This window comes from Octopus bimaculoides, chromosome 1 (assembly GCF_046866305.1).
Source record: "Octopus bimaculoides isolate indiv1 chromosome 1, ASM4686630v1, whole genome shotgun sequence".
Lineage (NCBI taxonomy): Eukaryota > Metazoa > Mollusca > Cephalopoda > Octopoda > Octopodidae > Octopus > Octopus bimaculoides.
The window spans coordinates 86,186,340-86,206,307 of NC_142928.1; the positions used below are offsets into that span (position 1 = coordinate 86,186,340).

The 19,968-nt window shown below is 35.1% G+C and overlaps 1 protein-coding gene across 1 annotated transcript; it reads left to right on the forward strand.

Annotated features, from left to right (window-relative positions):
* Positions 1 to 15: 15 nt before the first annotated feature.
* LOC106868567 (putative ATP-dependent RNA helicase DDX52) lies at positions 16 to 19,968 on the forward strand. The gene is made up of 16 exons (XM_014913888.3): positions 16 to 494; positions 2,136 to 2,250; positions 2,966 to 3,081; positions 5,815 to 5,997; positions 7,186 to 7,329; positions 8,278 to 8,383; positions 9,836 to 9,908; positions 11,937 to 12,006; positions 12,776 to 12,909; positions 13,010 to 13,100; positions 14,147 to 14,269; positions 14,994 to 15,144; positions 15,901 to 15,976; positions 16,452 to 16,523; positions 17,321 to 17,407; positions 19,801 to 19,968. The coding sequence occupies exons 1-16, from the start codon at positions 408 to 410 to the stop codon at positions 19,946 to 19,948; spliced, it is 1,776 nt and encodes a 591-aa protein (XP_014769374.1). The 5' UTR covers positions 16 to 407; the 3' UTR covers positions 19,949 to 19,968.

Sequence of the window (19,968 nt, forward strand, 5' to 3'; positions counted from 1 at the left end):
GAACATAATTATTATGTGGTGATACTTTATTGATGTGTGAGGGTGAAACAGTGGAAACGAACTTTTTTTTTTTATAAATAATCTACTAGAACATGACAAATACATCTCTGATTAGTTAAGAATTTTAAATACTAATAGAATTTTAAAATACTAATAGAATTTTAAATCAAGAATTTTAAATACTAATAGAAAAGTTCGACACAATTTCTATGTAATTTACAATTTTCAAGCCAAAACATTGATTACAGTGCGTCTACATTCCTTCTAAATCTTGATAAAACATATTATCAGATATATCATATTCTTTCCTCTGAAGTCATATTAATTACTAGGTAAAATGAAAACGTGAACACCGGTTTCTCGTGTTTATATTATACGACGTCCATCCCACGTGTTTGGTCGTCAAAATGGATGGCCATTCTTTATTCCGACTCCTCGGAGTTGGTGCGAAATTTGACTTAAAGCGCTTTAAGTCTGATGCTCAGAAGCTTAAGGTAATTATTAAGATGTTCATTTTTATATTATCGGTTTTATGTACTTATAAATAATAGATAATCACCCTATTGAGATGAAAAGATAACGTGTCACAACTTCCTCTTAATTTTGGAACTTATTCTTATAATTTTGCAAGTTGCTTATAAATTGTTTTTGATTATCTACTTCTTTTCACAATTTCAAACACAACGACTGATATATTCTTGTTTATTATAATTATTATTAGTAGTAGTATATAGAACATGTGTGTGTTTATATCAAATATGCATGGGGTATGCATCTTTGCATCGATCACAAAACATGGTAACTAATAATGTAAATCAATAATTATTTGTCTTACGTCAACCAAAACTTTTGTTCCACATACTGTTGCCTTTCTCTGTCGATTTATCACTGCTTCAACAGCGTTTGCTCTCTTGAACTAACTTGTTTCATGCTAACTTTTACCCAGGCCTATTCAACAAGCTCGTCTTTCTTCATGTTACCTCTGTTGTGTCTTGCCACCAGATCCCATGCTAGCTACTATAACCAATCATTCTTCCATTAAGTGGTCAACCCAACTTCTCTTCGGTCTTTTTTTTTTTATTATTTCTTTGCACACATTGACTTACATTTGGTCAAGCTGAGCATAAACTGTATTAATCTTAGCAATCTTGGAAAGCTTCCAGATTAAGCCATAAAATTATTTTACATTCTAAGTTAGTCCATATAATTTTACTTGGCTGTGTGGTAAGTAGCTTGCTTACCAACCACATGGTTCCGGGTTCAGTCCCACTGCGTGGCACCTTTGGCAAGTGTCTTCTACTATAGCCTCGGGCCGACCAAAGCCTTGTGAGTGGATTTGGTAGACGGAAACTGAAAGAAGCCCGTCGTATATATGTATGTGTGTCTGTGTTTGTCCCCCCACCATCGCTTGACAACCGATGCTGGTGTGTTTACGTCCCCGTAACTTAGCGGTTCGGCAAAAAGAGACCGATAGAATAAGTACTAGGCTTACAAAGAATAAGTCCTGGGGTCGATTAGTTCGACTAAAGGCGGTGCTCCAGTATGGCCACAGTCAAATGACTGAAACAAATAAAAGAGTAAATATATATATATATATATATATATATATATATATACATATATATATATATATATAAGTGCAGTGCAGCCAAATAGTTAAAAAGTTTGCTTCACAACCAGAAGGTCCTTGATTCAATCTCCCTGCTTGTCATTTTGGGCAAATGTCATTTCTCATGGCCTCAAATTGATCCCTGCTACGAGTGAAACTGATGGATTGTACTTATAATTTTAATAAAATTCAACCATGTCTCATACTGTGTCACGCTGATTTTACCTGTGAATTCAGTTAAGGGTGCACATCTCTGAAATATTCAGTCACTTAAATACTATTTCATTGAGCAGGTAATCTCATTGATTGAACAACTGATAGAAAGCTAAGCATGGTTTTGCTTATGTTTCAGTTCTTAAATCATGATGGATTTTATTGTTATTTGTTACTCCATTTTATTATGAATATATTTTGAAGCAGCAGTTCCTCTTCTGAAAGCTGGATTCTTATCTTGTTAAAGCCCAGTATTTATCAGTTACTCCAAAACATGATTTATGTTTAATTTATTCTCTCATATTTCTTGCAGTTAATTAAGACAGATGTAAAAGAAATCAAACCTGAAACTGATTCTACCTTATTAGAAGAAACCTCTACCACCAATACAGAATTGTCAAAGAAAAAAAGATCTAGAAAAGTTGAAGGTAATATTGGTTTCAAATTTCGGCACAAGGCCAGCAGGTTCAAAGGTGGGGGTAAGTCAATTACATCGACTTGGTGCTCAACTGGTACTTATTTTATCAACCCTGAAAGGGATTGAAGACGACATCGATCTCAGCAGCATTTGAACCCAGAACATACAGACGGACAAAATGCTGCTAAGAATTTTGTCCTGCATGCTGATGATTCTGCCAGTTTGCCACCTCCAGTTGAAGGTAACATTCATAATAAAGTTGTCGCTATTGCTATCACAGAAGATAGGAAGTTGTGACCATATCACAGCTTTTCTGTAAACATTGGTTTGTTGGGATACAACAGTATATTCATTTTAATCTAAGGAGAAAATGTGGGACTTTAAAATATAATTTAATTTTTGGGGTATGATATTACAAAAATAAATTTCGTATATATTATTTTTTTAATTTAGTACTTCACTAGTATATATTATAGTAGATTTGGATAAAAGACCTGAACTACTTTAAGGTATTGGGGCACATTAGTCTACTGTTCATTTCAACTTCACCACTTTCATTTGTGTTTCATGTTATGTCACCAAATGAGAATTACTGGAGCTTACCTAAAACAAGAATATTTACACATTCGACATTAGAACCAATTCGAATGTGTTTTGATGAAATGGTCTGCAGATTGGTCTCACCAATATGTTAATAATGAATCGTCTTTTTTTCTTTCCACTAGAGCTAGATGAGGATGATGAAGGTGACATTATTTTTTATAAACAGAAGAAAGTACAAAAAACAGAACCTGATAAAGGAAATTCTGTGAAGAAAGTAACTAAAAATAAAGACTCATTGGTAGGTGTATAAAGCTCATTTTCAGTTTGCTGGCACACATTTTTTAACATTCATGTTTCATGAGATCTACAAAAGTATTCAAAATATTAAGTCATCCCATAAATAATGCGGTTTTTTTATACTTCTTTTATTTTTCAAAATTAAGATAAAGTTCTTTTTTAATCTGAAATATATACTCCTTCATTTTCTACAATGCTCTTCCATCAATCTGATAGACTTGCAAGACCCCTCTTCCAAAATTCACTTGTCCGTGATGAAAAATACTCCTCCAGTACTGTTCTGACCTCAACTACAGAATTCATATTTTTTCTGTCAAAATGATTTTGAAGACTGCAGAATAAATGACAATCAGATGGGGCAATATGGTGGGTGGGGCATCGTTGCCCATTCAAACTCCTCCAGCCTTTGGAATGTCATCCTCGCTGTATGTGGCTGAGCATTATCTGGATGGAAGAACATCTTTCGTCTTGAAACCAAAGATGGTCGTTTTTCTTCTAGTGCTGACTTAAGCCACTCAAGCTGCTCGCATTAAATCTCCTTTTTTATTGTTTGGTTTGGGTTTAAAAGTTCCAAGTGGACTAAACCTTTCATATATCACCAAACAGATAACAACACCTTACGTAGGTGAAGACTTTCTTTAGCCTGGGGTGCCAATGTTTCTCCTTCCCCTACCCACTGTCTTCGGCACTTGACTTTTTTATAGAGAGCCCATTTCTCGTCACCAGTCTCTATTCAGTCCAAAAAAGGTTCATTCATGAGACGTGACAGCAAAGAAGAGCACACATTCAATCTCTGTGTGTGATTAGACTTGGAAAGTATATGAGGAACCCATTGACCCAATTTGCTGACTTTTCCAATGGCACACAAGTGTTGTCAATAGTTAAATGACCAACCCAAGCTTCTTTTCTAGTTCTTCAACAGTTACAATGGGATCTTGTTCCACCAGCGTTTGCAGAATGTCTTCATCGAGCTCTACAGATCTTCCAGGACAAGGCTCATCTTCTAGGCTGTAGTTTCTGGCTCAGAATTTCTGAAACCACTGCTGACACTGTCTTGCGCTTATTGTCTGATCCCCATATACTGCATTAATATTCCTTGCACTTTCTATTGTATTGCTGCCTTTACTGAATTCATAAAGTAAAATATACTGAATATGCTCCTTTGTCACTTCCATTATAGCTTTGAAAAAATAACTGTTAAAATTGAACTGCACTTTTCAAAACTTGCAATAAGAATAAGGGCATGGTAAAATTACTACTTGCTTTGATAGCAAGTTGATGCAAGTAGTTTATCCCGTCCCCTCCAACTTTTAGTTTATGCAGTTGAAAAAACACATTATTTATGGGATGACCCAATATTTTAAACTACAGAGAAATCTATTCTAACTAATTGAAATACCTTGTTCTTTCTCTTTTCTCTTATTTTACTTGTTCTAGTCAGGGACTAAGGGCATACTGTGGTACTGCCATGAAGGGTTTTAGTTGACCAGACTGACCCCAGTACTTACATTTTTTAAAGCCTTGTATTTATTTTATCAGTGTCTTTTGCTGAACTGCTATGTTATAGAGATGTAAACAAACCAACACTAGTTATCAAGTGGTGGTGGGTGACAGACACAGAGACACACAGACTGCTGATATGTGTTGTGTGTTTAAACAGATCACCTACTTGTTTCTCTGGGATTGATCAAATGATGTAGACAGCTCTGATAAGAACCCAGTAAGGTTTGAAAATTGATTAAGGCTGTTTATCATTTTTCTTTCAATCAACAGATAGTTGAATTTGCTATGTTTAGTATGTGGGTTTGCATATATTATGTCATACCTTGATACTGCATGGACTGAGATCCTTGTAGACAGGCCACTGATATTAAATAAAATATTAAATGCTTATAGCATACAAATTAGTAGCTCCAGTCTTTTGAAGTTACTGGGTTTGTTGTGTATATAAACAGTTTGGCCACTTGTTTCTCGGAGATTGGTCAGCTGATATAGAGACCTCTAATGAGAACCTGATAAGGTTTCAAAATCATGGCTGTATGGTAAGAAGCTTGCTTCCCAACCACGTAGTTCCAGGATCAGTCCCACTGCATGGCATCTTGGGAAAGTTTCTTCTACTATAGCCTCAGGCCGACCAGAGCCTTGTGAGTGGATTTGGTAGACAGAATCTGAAAGAAACCCATCATATATATATGTATGTATATATATACGTGTGTGTGTGTGTTTGTCTCCCCCATCACCACTGGACAATCAGTGTTGGTGTGTTTACGTCCCCATAACTTAGCGGTTTGGCAAAAGAGGCCAACAGAATAAGTACCAGGCTTAAAAAATAAGTACTGGAATTGATTCATTTGACTAAAAATTCAAAGCAGTGCCACCAGTATGGCCGCAGTCTAATGAGTGAAATAGGTAAAAGATAAAAGAAAGCGGTTTGTCATTTTTTCAATCAACAGAGAAATAGTTAAATTGGCCCTGTTTGTATGTCTATTTAATTGGTTTATATATATATATATGATGGGCTTCCATGTGGTTTCCATCTACCAAATTCACTCACAAGTCAATGGTCCACACAACCATGTGGGTAAAAATTTTTTGGAAAATAAAAACAAAACTTTAACAATTTCTATTTTCTTTTCCATTATATCTACTAATTAGATTATACTCCTGTAGAACTTATATTTAGTTCTTTATTTATTATTTCATTGTATTATTTGTTCACATTATTCATTTCTAGGAAACTCTGATTCGCAAGAAAAATAAAATCCATGTGCATGGTTTTGATCCCCCACCACCAGTAACAGATTTTGAGCAACTGAAAAACTACAGCATCCATCCAAGACTCTTGGAGAATGTGAAGAAAGTTGAATACACCAAACCTACTCCCATTCAAATGCAAGCAATACCAGTGATGATGCGTGTAAGTAAAAACTTTGCATCCCTTTAAAACATGTTGATATTCATTTTTATAGATTTATAAGCAATGATACTAAATAATGTGATATGTAGCTAGAATGGTGAGGATAAAATGCTAACATTTCAAGACAGTGAACTGGCAGAATCATTAGCACATCACGCAAAATGCTTAGCAGCATTTCATCCATCCTTACATTCTAAGTTCAGCTTCTACCAAGGTTCACTTTGCCTTTCATCCTTTCAGAGTCAATTAATTTAAGTACCAGTTGGGCGCTGGGGTTAATATAATCGATTTACCCATCCCCTGAAATTGCTGGCCTTGTGCCATAATTTGGAACCAATATTAATACATTTCAGAGCAGTGGATTGGTGGAATCATAGGTGCAAGCATGGCTGTGTGGGTAAGAAGTTCACTTCCCAACCACATGGTTTCAGATTCAACCCACTATATGGTACCTTGGGCCAACCCAAGCCCTATGAGTGGATTTGGTAGACAGAAGTTCTGTCATATGTATATATGTGTGTGAAAGTGTTTGTGCCTCCTTTGATAGATTGGATGGATTACATAATAATGGGGTCCAATTCCACTGCATGGGAACCTTGGACAAAGTCCTCAACAATAGCTGTAACTTGAGCAAAGCTTTGTGAGTGAAGTGTGGGAATTAAAATCTGTATGGAAATATGGAAACCCATCCAGAGAATTTTTATTGTTTTGGGTGTTAGACTTAATTCACTGCCTGGTTTTAGAGCTATCAACAGATTCTCTGATTCTTCTAACAGAATCCACTTTGTTGCAATCATTTAGGCCAAGTTCCTGATCTGAAATGAATTTCCTCCTTTATGCTCACCAATCTTAAAAGGTTTATAGACTCTGATCTTGTTCCTCTGGTTAAGCCACTAAAAAAAAAAAATTAGATACTATAACAGGATGGAAATATTTCATAAGTTCATTATAAGAATGATAAAGTGATATATTAGAGGAAGAAAGAATAAAAAAAACCATGAAATGAAATTAGTATGGAATATATGAATGTCATTATACTCGTTACATTGATGAAAAAAAGGAAAGAAATGTTAAGCAAAATAAAAACAAAACTTGTTTTAATTTTTATAAACATTAATTAGTAAAATGGAATTTTTTTTTTTTTTTGTTCACTTAATTTATATTTCTTATTTTGTTACTTCTTTCCAGAGACGAGAGGTTATGGCATGTGCCCCAACTGGTTCTGGTAAAACAGCAGCATTTGCATTGCCTGTTTTGAACTATCTTAAAGAACCAAGAAATAGTGGTATAAGATCTGTGATACTAGCCCCTACTCGAGAACTGTCCAATCAGGTACCTTTTTTTTTTTTTTACATATTCCTTGTAGCTGCTTTATTTGAGTTATTGATATTGTCATCATTTAACATCCACATTTCCATGCTTGTATGGGTTAGATGGAATTTGTTGGGGCAGATTTTCTATTTCACAAACCATCACCTGTTTCCATGCAAGGTAATATTTCCCATCACCAGACATATATTTTATGGAAGACTGGAAATAAACACGCTCGTTCACAACCATCACATGATATAAAGACATAGTTACAAACATACACACACTCGTGCATACATACATGCATGCACGACAGGCGTTTTTCAGTTTCCATCTTAACTACATAGCCATGCCTGCACTTGTGTGTGTGTGTGTATGTATAATATATATATATATATATATATGTGTGTGTGTGTGTTACATTATGATGCCGGTGTCACGTAACTGTCACCCATGCCAGTAGCACAAGAAAAGCACTTTTTCAAGCATTGGACCTCATGGAGGCAATGTTGGTGATGCTAGTGTCACGTAACTAGCACCCATGCTGGTAGCATGTACGAAGCATCTTTTGAGCGTTGAGCCTCACAGAGACTATGACAAATGACCAAGACCTTTGACAATATGCCATCCCTGAGTAGAAGACCCATCAAGTCAAGTGAAATCGTAGTCATGGCAGATACTGGTGTCACAATACTGACACCCATACCAGGGGTACGTAAAAAAACACCCATTACACTCTCAGAGTGGTTGGTATTAGGAAGTGTATCCAGCTGTAGAAAGCATACCAAATCAGACTGGAGTCTGGTGCAGCCCCTCAGCTTACGAGCCTTGGTCAAACCATCCAACCCATGCCAGCATGGAAAACAGACGCTAAATGATGATGATATATATATGTATGTGTATGTATATATATATATATATATATATATATACACACACACACATATATACACTTAATTTCCTTATCAGATATACCAAGAAATGCAGCGCCTATCTGAGGGACTTGGACTGCGAATTTATTACATTAAAAAAGCTAACCTAAAGAAAATTGGACCAAAGACATTCAGCAAGAAAGGTATGGTTTATTTTTCCTTTCCTTTTTCATAATTGAAGTTATATTTAATTATTCAAAATATACCCTGCTGGGTGGTTGGTGATAGGAAGGGCATCCAGCTGTAAAAACCTCACCAAAGCAGACACAGAAGTATGGTGCAGTGTTCTGCCTAGCCATAATAGTTCTTAGCAACACTGTCTCTTCGTTTTCAAATTGCTCTGTCCAGCTAACTGTAAATAGGTAAGGCAGATAGGAAGAACTAGCTGTTGGTGATTAGTGAGCTTTCTCTGTCAAATTCAATTCTCCTTTTTCAACTTTTGGGAAGGAACAAACTAAGTGAAGCTGACTTGTCTTAATGTGAATCTGAGAGGCCAAACAAGCTGAAGCAGTCTATAGTTATTTTAGATATGGTATCATATATGTGATTAGAGTATTGTATCCTAAATATAGAAGTTGTTTGTATTCATCATGAAAATGGCAGAACAGACGCAAGTTTAGGGATGTGAAGAAAACAAAATCATTGAAGAACTGATTTCTTTTCCAAGTAAAAGTCTCAGATTTATTGAAGAATAAAATTTCCCTACATTTGTACCTTTCTTGAAAGTTATTTTTGAAGTGAAATGGTTACAACTTTAGTAAAAGTAGGGTTACAGTTCATACTTTAGTATTACATTACATTGCTTTCAAGAATGCAGAACAATTTAAAACAAGAAGACAGTTAGTGTCATCATCATCATCATCATTTAGTGTCTATTTTCCATGCTGGCATGGGTTAGATGGTTTGACTGGAACTGGTAAGCCAGATTGCTGTACCAGGCTCCAGTCTGTTTTGGCTTGATTTCTATGACTGGATGCCTTTCCTAATGCTAACCACTCCACAGTGTACCAGTTGCCTTTTACATGTCACCAGCCCTGGCTATGACTATGATTTCACTTAGCTTGACATGTCTTCTTAAGAACAGCAAATTGCTAGAAGTCTCAGTCACTTGTCATCGCTTTCGTGAGACTCGACATCCAAAGATCAAATTTCACCACCTCATCCCACGTCTTCCTGGGTCTACCTCTTCCATAGGTTCCCTCCACAGTTAGAGGTCGACACTTCTTTACACAGCTGTCCTTGTCCAAAATGACGGATCTCTTAAGTACTTATGAGATATATAATTAATTATAACGATAATATTAATAAGTTCAATTAGAGTTTGGTGTATATGTAATTGTAATTGCAACAGGATGCCAGTCCATTGCAAGATTAACTTCCCAGCTGTTGCTGATATGCGTTTAAAGCTGAGTGGACTGGAAACCCATAAAATGAGGTGTTTTACTGAAGAACACAGCACACTTCCCAGTCTGAGAATTAAAAGCATGATCGTATGGTCATGAGTGCAACACCTTGACCAATAAACGACACACCTTCAGATTTCATATAGAAATGCCTAATCTTAATTTTGTTTTTTCTTTTGTATTTCTTTGTAGATATTTTGGTGACGACCCCTCAAAGACTTGTTTTTGTCCTTTCTCAAGAACCACAAATCCTCTCTCTAAGCAGGTTGGTCTTTGATTTTGTATTTTATGTCTGTGTGTGTGTAAATTTTCTTTGACTTTGCTTCACTTTTTCTTCTTATTGCAATTGTAAATATATTTAAAACAAAATTTGCAATAAAGTATTTTTGGCTATTAGACCTTTTATGCTACTTGCATTTCCATAACCACCTAGTTATTGAATGCTTTTAGCAGAGTTCACGCTATTACAGATGTTCAAATCAGTTACCCAGTCCTTTCTTGACACACAATTTACTTGCAGACAACACCAGTTGCATCAATATCAAGGAGGGCTTTTGAAGATCATACTCGCTCTCTCTCTCTTTTACTTGTTTCAGTCATTTGACTGCGGCCATGCTGGGGCACCACCTTTAGTCGAGCAAATCAACCCCAGGACTTATTCTTTGTAAGCCCAGTACTTATTCTATTGGTCTCTTTTGCCGAACCGCTAAGTGACGGGCACATAAACACACCAGCATCAGTTGTCAAGCAATGCTAGGGGAACAAACAGAGACACACAAACACACACACATATATATATATATATATATATATATATATATATATATATATATATATATATATACATATATACGACGGGCTTCTTTCAGTTTCCGTCTACCAAATCCTCTCAAGGATTTGGTCGGCCCGAGGCTATAGTAGAAGACACTTGCCCAAGATGCCACGCAGTGGGACTGAACCCGGAACCATGTGGTTGGTAAGCAAGCTACTTATCACACAGCCACTCCTGCACCACTCATAAGCACTATTTTTTTTGTTTTTTTATAAGTTAAAGTTTTTAATCAGTATTTATAATTTAAAGAAAAGATCTTTCGACCATGGGAAACTCAAAAAGAATCTGTGTACATTTTGCTTTGAGCAGAAATAATTTTGGTGAGAAGCTTTTAACAAAATATCCTGTTCTTAATTAAGTTTATTTGATGAAAACAGAGCCCTAATTTGATTGTGCCTTTCTTGACCTAATATTTACATTTTAGATTTGAATTATAGTTTATTTCCAGATACTTTTATTACATTTAATGTTTTGTTTCCCTTTAACATGTTTCCTATGCTTTCACGGGTTGGAGGAATATGTTATGGGTGTCATTATTTTACAGTTGGGTACCTTTCCTGTTGCTAACCCTTGCCTGTTTATCAAGTAAGGGATTCTTTACTCCACAGGTCTTCGAAAGCACAGAACAAGCAGATGATTTGTGGACAGGAAAATTAACAACATCAACACTACTTGTGTATCATAATTTTTGTAGAAGTGATCAAGATGTAAACACATACATGCACGCCGGTACACACACATACACACACACACACACACATATACAATGGTCTTCTTTTAGTTTCTACCAAATCCACTCACAAGTTTTTCCTCAGCCCAAAACTATAGTAGAAGACACTTGTTCAAGGTGCTGCACTGTACAACTGAACCCAAAACCATGTAATTTAGAAGTGAACTTCTTAATCATACAGCCATGTCTGTACATGGTCATAGATATTTAAGAATCAAGTCATAAATATCTCAACGCAGACACAAGTTGAAATTATATAATCATTTATATTTTTGTTGTTGTTGTTGTTCTAGACTCAATGCATTTTATTTTAGTTCGTCTTCCTTTTCCTTGTGTTTTGTTCTATTTTGCCTCTTATCTATCTGAAACTCAAAAGTACAGGTTATCTATTATAATCTATTAAATTGACTATTCCTCTTTCCTTGAAAATCATTATTTTGTTTTTAATATCATGATTATAATTATTAATAAAAAATAATAATAATGTGGCAAGCTGGCTGGATTGTTAGCACACTGGACGAAACTCTCAGCGGCATTTTGTCCCTCTTTACATTCGGAGCTCAAATTCTACAATGGTTGACTTTTCCTTTCATCCTTTTGGAAGTCAATGAAATAAATATTAGTTGAGTACTGAGTTTAGTTCAATCAACTAATTCCACCCAACCAAACAAATTTCAAACTTTGTACTTGTAATAGAAAGTATTATTGTTATTATTCCTATTTTCTTTCAGTGTTGAATGGCTTATCATAGATGAATCTGACAAATTGTTTGAAGATGGTAAAACAGGATTCCGCGACCAGGTATTTCTATGTTCTGATTGTCTAAACTTTTGACTTATTCTGCATGTCCACCATATAAACACTTTTATGCAGTGAACACACTAAAATAAACCTTTAAAAAAAATAAAAGTGAAAATTGTAAATTTTAAAACTTGGTAAAAGGAAAGCTGAAAACCTAGAGTTTGTTGTCAGCACTTGACTGAGTCCTGAGCAAAGACACTTAAGTTGTAAACTTCACTGCTGTATAGTGAATGCTCTGTTTGACATGCTTTTTGTTGTTTATTTTAGCCCATAGAATTCTGGGAGAAGTATTTCTCAGATGCTTCCTAATGAAATCAGTGGTCTGTCAACCTTTGTGTAATTTAATTATTCTATAGCCATAAATCTTTTGTTTATCAATAATCTCGACAGATTATCAGTGTTCTTCCTCGTACAGACTTGTCCAATCTATGCAAATATGGAAAAGTGGATGTAATGAAGTACACTACCATTGCATTTCATTTAATTTTGAAAATAATCAAGAATTTGACTGGGCTTAACAAAATAACCAACATTTTTTTATTATTTAGGTGGTGTTTGGAATACAACTTAACAAGAGATTCTAATGTTAAATTATATTGAAAGGGTTTAATTTAAATATAAGTACTTTAAAACAGCCTGTTCTGTATCAGAACCAGAGTCAGTCTCAGGCAGGTTGGTACAAAAAGAGCTAAACTCATGAATAATGCACCAAACTATACTCAACCAATTACTATTTGTACATAATTACAATAATGTTTATTTTCTTCAGCTTGGTGTTATCTACAAAGCATGTGACTCTCCAAATATCCGTAGAGCCATGTTTAGTGCTACTTTTGCCCATGATGTTGAACAGTGGTGTAAGAAGAGTCTAAATGATGTGATACAGGTCTACATTGGTGGCAAGTAAGTTATTAACTTTTTCAGTTTTTCATTCCTTGTCCGTTTTATATCTTGATTTAAATACATAATAGTTCTTTATAACAGTCTCATCCTGTCTCTCTAGGAACACTGCTACGGAAACAGTTGAGCAACAACTGATGTTTGTTGGGTCTGAAAGTGGCAAGCTCTTTGCTTTGAGAGATATAGTTCAAAAGGTATGTTGATTTAATGATATTTATGATTGGTTTAATATGTATATCATTTATTAATGCTTCTTTTTGAATACACACTGCAATTTTTAATAACTGAATGCCATTCCTCTTGCCTACCACTTTATAGTATAGGTTGGGCTCGTTTTATCAGGTCACAGGCACTGGAAAGGTTGTCTACAGTAAGACTATAGAACCTATCTACACTCTAGTTTATTCATGGCTAGTTGCCTTCACTATGACTTGTGGGTTCACATTTCCTTATATATGTAAATATATAGATATAAAGAGGGTATAATATATCATCATCAGCATTTAATATCTGTTGTCCATGCTGGCATGGGTTGGATGGTTTGACCAGAGCTGGTAAGCTGAAGGGCTGCATTAGACCAGTCTGATTCGGCGAGGTTTCTAAGGCTGGATGCCCTTCCTAAAGCCTCCCACTCCAAGAGTATAATGGGTGTTTTCAAATGCCACTAGCACAGGTGCCAGTTCACATCTATGATTTCACTTGGCTTGATGAGTCTTCTACTCAAGCAAGCACAGCATGTTGTTGAAGATCTCTGTTATTTGTCATTTCCTCCATGAGGCCCAACACTCGAAAGTGCTTTTTACATGCCTCCGGCAAAGGTGCTAGTTACACAACGCTAGTGTTGGCCACATTGCCTCCTTGAGGACCAATGTTCGAAAGGTGCTTTTTTACATGCCACCAGCACGGGTGCTACTTATGCAACACTAGCATCAGCTACATTACCTCTGTGAGGCCCAACACTCAATAAGTGGTTTTTACATGCCACTGGCATGAGTGCCAGTTATGTGACACCAGCATTGACCACAACTACAATTTCACTTGGCTTGACAGGTCTTTTTGGTTAATAATCATTGCTTCCATGAGGCCCAACGTTTGAAGATCATGCTTCACCACCTCGTCCCATGTCTTCCTGGGCCTACCACTTCTACAGGTTCCCACCACAGTTGAATTAGCTTTTCTCAATTTCTTTTACTTATACTGTCTCTAGCTTTTCCAAATTATTTTTTTATTTTTAATTCAGGGTATTGAACCTCCAGTTTTAATATTTGTGCAATCCCAGGAACGTGCAACAGAGTTATTTCAAGAATTGATTTATGATGGCATAAATGTTGATGTTATACATGCTGGTCGTTCACAGGCTCAGGTTATTTATTTATTAATTTTCATTTTCTCATATTATTTAAATTTATGGAGTTTACAAAGAGGAACATGGGCATCTTAGCTTTTCTTTAAAAACGCTGAAATATTGACATAAAGAGCCTTGAGTTAGATGTTGTACTTCTTAGTGAGGTACATTATTCCACATACCTTTGTCAGGTCTCTTTCCTATCAAAGTTGAGTATTAAGTATTTGAAACAGTGTCGTAAAAATTATCTAACAATTCATGTAAATATGAAAGATTATTGGTTCCATCCTACTCATATGGCTGCACAGAAAAATTGCTTGTAAATGCTCTAAAAATATGTGAAAACCGGAAGACTCTGGGTTGTAAATTTGTTAAGGAAGCTTAATAAATTCATCAGATAATGTCAGACAGTTGTGATAGATTATTGATATTACATCAATGCTATATTTACCATTGAAACCTGATTAAAATTAACTATCTATACATTGTTTTATTTTAACAATACTACATAACAGGATCATAATATTTTTATTTAATGAATCGTGAAGAAGTGAAGAATTAACAATTAATTCAAATCAGTTTGTGTTTCAAACAGCATCCCTAGATACAGCGATCAAAACTAATATTCCAAGACTCCTTCAGTTGTTATTCATCCCTGATTTGTTCTCAAAATAGAGTTTTAAGGTTCTTAAGTGTAGTTTACTTAACTCATCTTATTTTTTTATTCCATTCTTCTTTTCAGAGAGAAAATGTTGTATCAAGTTTCCGTGAAGGCAAAATATGGGTCCTTATTTGTACTGAGCTCATGGGACGAGGTATCGATTTCAAAGGTGTAAACCTGGTAGTCAATTATGATTTTCCAACCAGTGCCATCAGTTATATTCACAGAATCGGTAAGTTTCTTGCAAAACCTTGTTCATATATAGACACAAGCAATGCCATGTAGTAAGAAGTTTTTTTCCCCAACCATGTGACTTCAGGTTCAGTTCCACTGTATGGCACCTTGAACAAGTGCATTCTACAACCCCAAACTGAACCGAAGTCTTTTGACTGGATTTGGTAGATGGAAACTGAAAGAACCTCATCATGATATATGTATATATACATTGTGTTTCCTCATTTTGATATCTTGTAATAGCTGTAAATGAGTATCACTGTGATATAAGCAATGTTATTTGTTTCAAATCTTCCATTAAAAACACACCCAGTTGTAGAGAAGTATTTTTTACCTTGTTTGGAAACAAGCGAAGGTTGGTCTCAGGAAGGTGATCCAGCCTTAGAAAATCTACTAAAATGAATTCCATCTGCCCTGTGCAAGACTGGAAAAGTGGACATTAAAACAATGATGATGATTATGTGTATGTTTCTGAATCCTAGGAAAATAACTTATAAATAAGAAATCACTCAAATAAGTATTGACTGGAGAATAGCTGTGGAAAATTAAGATATTTGAAGAAGTGATGAGCCCTCTTCTGAAGATGTTAGGCCTCTCAAACAAAACAAGATCAAGAGAAATCACATGCTATATGGCAGACCTCTCCAACTTGTATCGGCATGGATGATGATGAGTTAATATTTTAACCTTTTTCTAACACTTTAAAAACCTTATATTTATAAGAGAAAAAATATTCTTTTGTGTTCTTGTGCAGGTCGTACTGGACGTGCTGGAAGACAAGGCAAGGCTATTACATTCTTTGTTGAAGACGATGTTGATTATTTACGAAGGTGAGTTGTAATGCCATCTCTTATCTAATTATTACTATTACTACAGAAATTTTTTTCTTTTTTGGATGGTGAGTATATATATTGTCTATTTTAGGAATACATTATGCCTTATAAAATTAATCTTTTAGACTATTAGCCTCAGCTCATCTGTAGAGATGAAACTTTTTTTATATTGATATCTACATTATTTTTAATTATTTTCATTACCAATTCTCATCGGGGGTCTCATTCCTGGACATGGATTTGAACTGGGAACATTTATAACTTTACCAAGAACAATAACATTCCTATCTTTTAGGTCACTCATAGATACAGAAACAAGACACAATGATCATGAATTGAAACAGATGTAAATCTGAAAAAAGAGTTTGTATTCAAAGATGATGTTAATATTCCAGAAAATTATTATTAATAATGTCATGGATATTTAGACATATGTTGATGTTTATATCAAGTATGCATTTATTGTTTACAGTATTGCCAATGTTATGCATGGTGCTGGTTGTCCTGTTCCAGAATATATGTTGAAACTAAAACGTCCTAGCAAGTAAGTCTTTCTAGTTTAATCCAGTTCATGGTTATTATTCTTGATGGCAAGGATAATAATTTATATCCTTTTATTGTTTCCTGTTAAATTCTGCTAAGGTTGATCATTTAATGTTTAGGGGGTTTGTAAATTTCAGAAACATCAATCACATGGTTCTAGATTCAGTCTCACTGCATAGCTCCTTTGGCATATGTCTTCTAATGTAGCTTCAGAATTGACCAATGCTTTGTGAACAGAATTGAGTAGTGGTAGAAGGAAACTGAGAAGCCTGTCATACATATGTATGTGTGTATATATATATATATATATACACACACACACATACGTGTACGTGCACGTGTGCAAATGCTTTCCCACACATCCTAATTAAAAACATCTGAGCAAAATAAGAGTGTTTTTGTTTACACTCTCCAGGAAGCAAAAGCCTTGTACTTTCAGTGTGTGAAGGACCCATGGAATGAAAACATGTCTAACTTAAAAAGCAAGTAAGGATCAGCAACAGAAAAAACATCCAGCCATAAATATCTACTTCAACAAGTTTCATCAAACCCAAGCCAGCATGGAAAAACAGACATAAAACCAAATGAACTGAATTGAGATGAAATGAGATGGTTTTAATAATGAAGAAACCAGATCACAATTTTTTTAACCTTATTGAAATTGGCTGGCATACCTGAACTTTTATGATAGAGTCCATTTGAATCTAAGCAGTTATCTTAAACACTAACCATGTCAACTCATTTACTTTACTGGCTTTTGATTAAAGGATTCTGTTTCACTACCTTTTACTTTTGCAGGAAAGACCGCAGAAAAATGGCTCAGAAAAATCCCAAACGAAAAGGCATTTCTACTTCCCTTAGAGAAAATAAAAAGAAACTAAAAAGGTAAAGTTTTTTTTATATAAAAGAATTTTAATCAGTTTGGTTGTTGTGTATTTTCATTTAGATTCATCAAACTACTTCTCTTGTTTGTCTTGATGGCAAAGAAATGCACAAAAAAGAGGATTTTGGTATTTTTATTAAATACATTTCCATTTATTATTCACCATAATGTTTACAAGGTGAATATTGTTGTTCGACTGCAACTTCCATGTATCAAAATTGCTTTTATGAAACAATTTAATAATATTTAAGTTAAGCTAAGATGTAATCATCATCATTATCGTTTAACATCCGCTTTCCATGCTGGCATGGGTGGGATAGTACCACAAGAGCCAGCAAGGCTGAAGCCTGCACCAGACTTCTGTGGCTGTTTTGGCAGGATTTTTACAGCTGGATGCCTTTCCTAACAGTTGAAGGCTTACTTTTGACCAAATACTTTTCCTGCATCTCATTTTGTTTAATTCTATTCCTAATCAATTAAGCTATAACCTTCTCAGTAACTTTCGTGACTTGGTGTAGCAGTTTAATACCTCTGTAGTTGTTTTTATCTAAGGCATCAACTTTACCCTTGTAGCAGCTAACTATAACACTACTACCACAGTCATTGGGGATGGCACCTTCCTGAATAACCTGATTAACTATGCAGGTGACAAAGTTTTATCCTATACCACCAGAAATTTTAATCATCTCTACAGTGATTCCTGATGGCCCAGGGGCTTTCCCTGTCTTTGTATGCTTAATTGCTTTATCTATTATGCTGCTATCAACTCTAATGGTTGGTTCCTCAATTGGTTCAATATTTGGTAGATTCTCCTTCTCCCATTCATTTTCTACATTTAGTAACCTTTCATAGTGACACTTCCATGCATCTTTCTTCTCTGAGTCACTAAGTGCAAGCATACCATTATCCATTCACACACATTTCTCACCTACCACATCTCTATTCTCTCTGATACACTACTTTGCAATCCTGAACACCTCACACTGTAGTACATTTGTAAATTTCTTACCTTCAGCTATTCCTTTTGCTATATAAACCTGACGCCTAGCTGCCCTTTTGGCTACCTGATATAATTCTCTGCTTCCACCATTTTTTTTTTGTCTTTCCAGGCCTGTCTTTTTGCTTTTATAGCATTGTCTACCTCCTTGTTCCACCACCATGTCCCCTTTTGTCTAGATGGGACTCTGCACTAACCACAGATTTCATCTGTAGCTCTCAGTAGATTGTCCTGCGGGAACTTCCAATTGTCCTCTAAGCTATATGTCCCCAACTCTTCCTCTCTTTCATCAGAAGCTTCCATTAGGAAATCTCTAAATTTTTGTCTATTTGCTGGGACTTTGAGCTTCCATAGTCTTCTTTTCCAGATTGGTTTATTTCTATGAATCTTTCTAGCTCTAATTCTGAAGTCACTAACTAGTAAACTATGTTAGGTTGTACACTCTTCACCTGGGAGAGACTTAAGCATCCATCTATCTCGTTGCCTGGTGAGGAGGTAGTCAATCTGGCTTATGTGCCCACCAGACTGATAAGTGGTTAGGTGGCTGGTTTTCTGAAGTTAGTGTTGCAGATCATGAGATCATTTGCATATGTTATGAATATATAAAAATCAATCTAGCTGTAAAGTTTGCTTTAATTTAAAGCCCAAGCAAATGAGAACATATCATCAGGGATTTTAAACTAAAAAAATGCTCTACAGTAATGCTTTGTAGTGAAATCACCACTTTTGGTACATTACCAAAGAGTTATAAATTTTAAACCCTAATTAAGGGAGCATGTGTTAAGCGTAACAAGAATTCAAACATGGGAACCTTCTTTCTGATTTAGTAAGTTTGAAGCAAACCAGCCTTCTAACACTTTTCTAATTCCTTAGAAGAACCCTGCACACCTCAGGGCACACCAACTTACCAACACAGACATAATAGATTCAATATTATTTGTTAGCTTTTAATCCATGTTAAGTTGTTTATTAACGCTTGTCATGTTCATATTAGCAATGCTACTATGTGTAATTACAGTATTATTTAATAGGAATAAAAGTGGTGAATTAGTAGAATCATTAGTGCACTGGACCAAATACCTTATATTTTTTCCAACTATTTATGTTTTAGGTTCAAATCTCACTGAGGTCAACTTTGCTTTTCATCTTTTTGAGGTGGTTGATAAAATAAGTACTGGGATCAATGGTATTGACTTAGTTCCTCTACATAAAAGTGTTGGCCTTATGCCTAAATTAGAAACAACTATATAATAGGGACCTCATAGAAGACTTAATTCATTAGAATCAGTTTTTTTTTTGAACTGCACATGGTTTATATAAATTGTGTTTTAATCTTTCTTGGTCATTTTAATCCTTTTTATCTATTGCTTCAACTGAAAATTTTTTTTTTTTATTTAGGAACAAAAATAATTCTGATTTACCAAATGGAATTTCAAAAACAAAGTTGAAAGCTTCAAGAGAGTTCCCTGGGAAAAAGAAGAAAAAAGTTTCAAAGGAGTTTCCTGGAAAAAGAAAGAAAGCTTCAAAGAAATCATCTAATAAATAAAATAGTTTCAAATTTTATAA

Coding starts and splice junctions, on each gene's coding strand:
- LOC106868567 (XM_014913888.3), top strand. CDS start 408: ATGGATGGCCATTCTTTATTCCGACTCCTCGGAGTTGGTGCGAAATTT. Junction 3,082..5,814: donor CTAAAAATAAAGACTCATTG/GTAGGTGTATAA, acceptor ATTCATTTCTAG/GAAACTCTGATTCGCAAGAA. Junction 13,101..14,146: donor TGAGAGATATAGTTCAAAAG/GTATGTTGATTT, acceptor TTTTTAATTCAG/GGTATTGAACCTCCAGTTTT.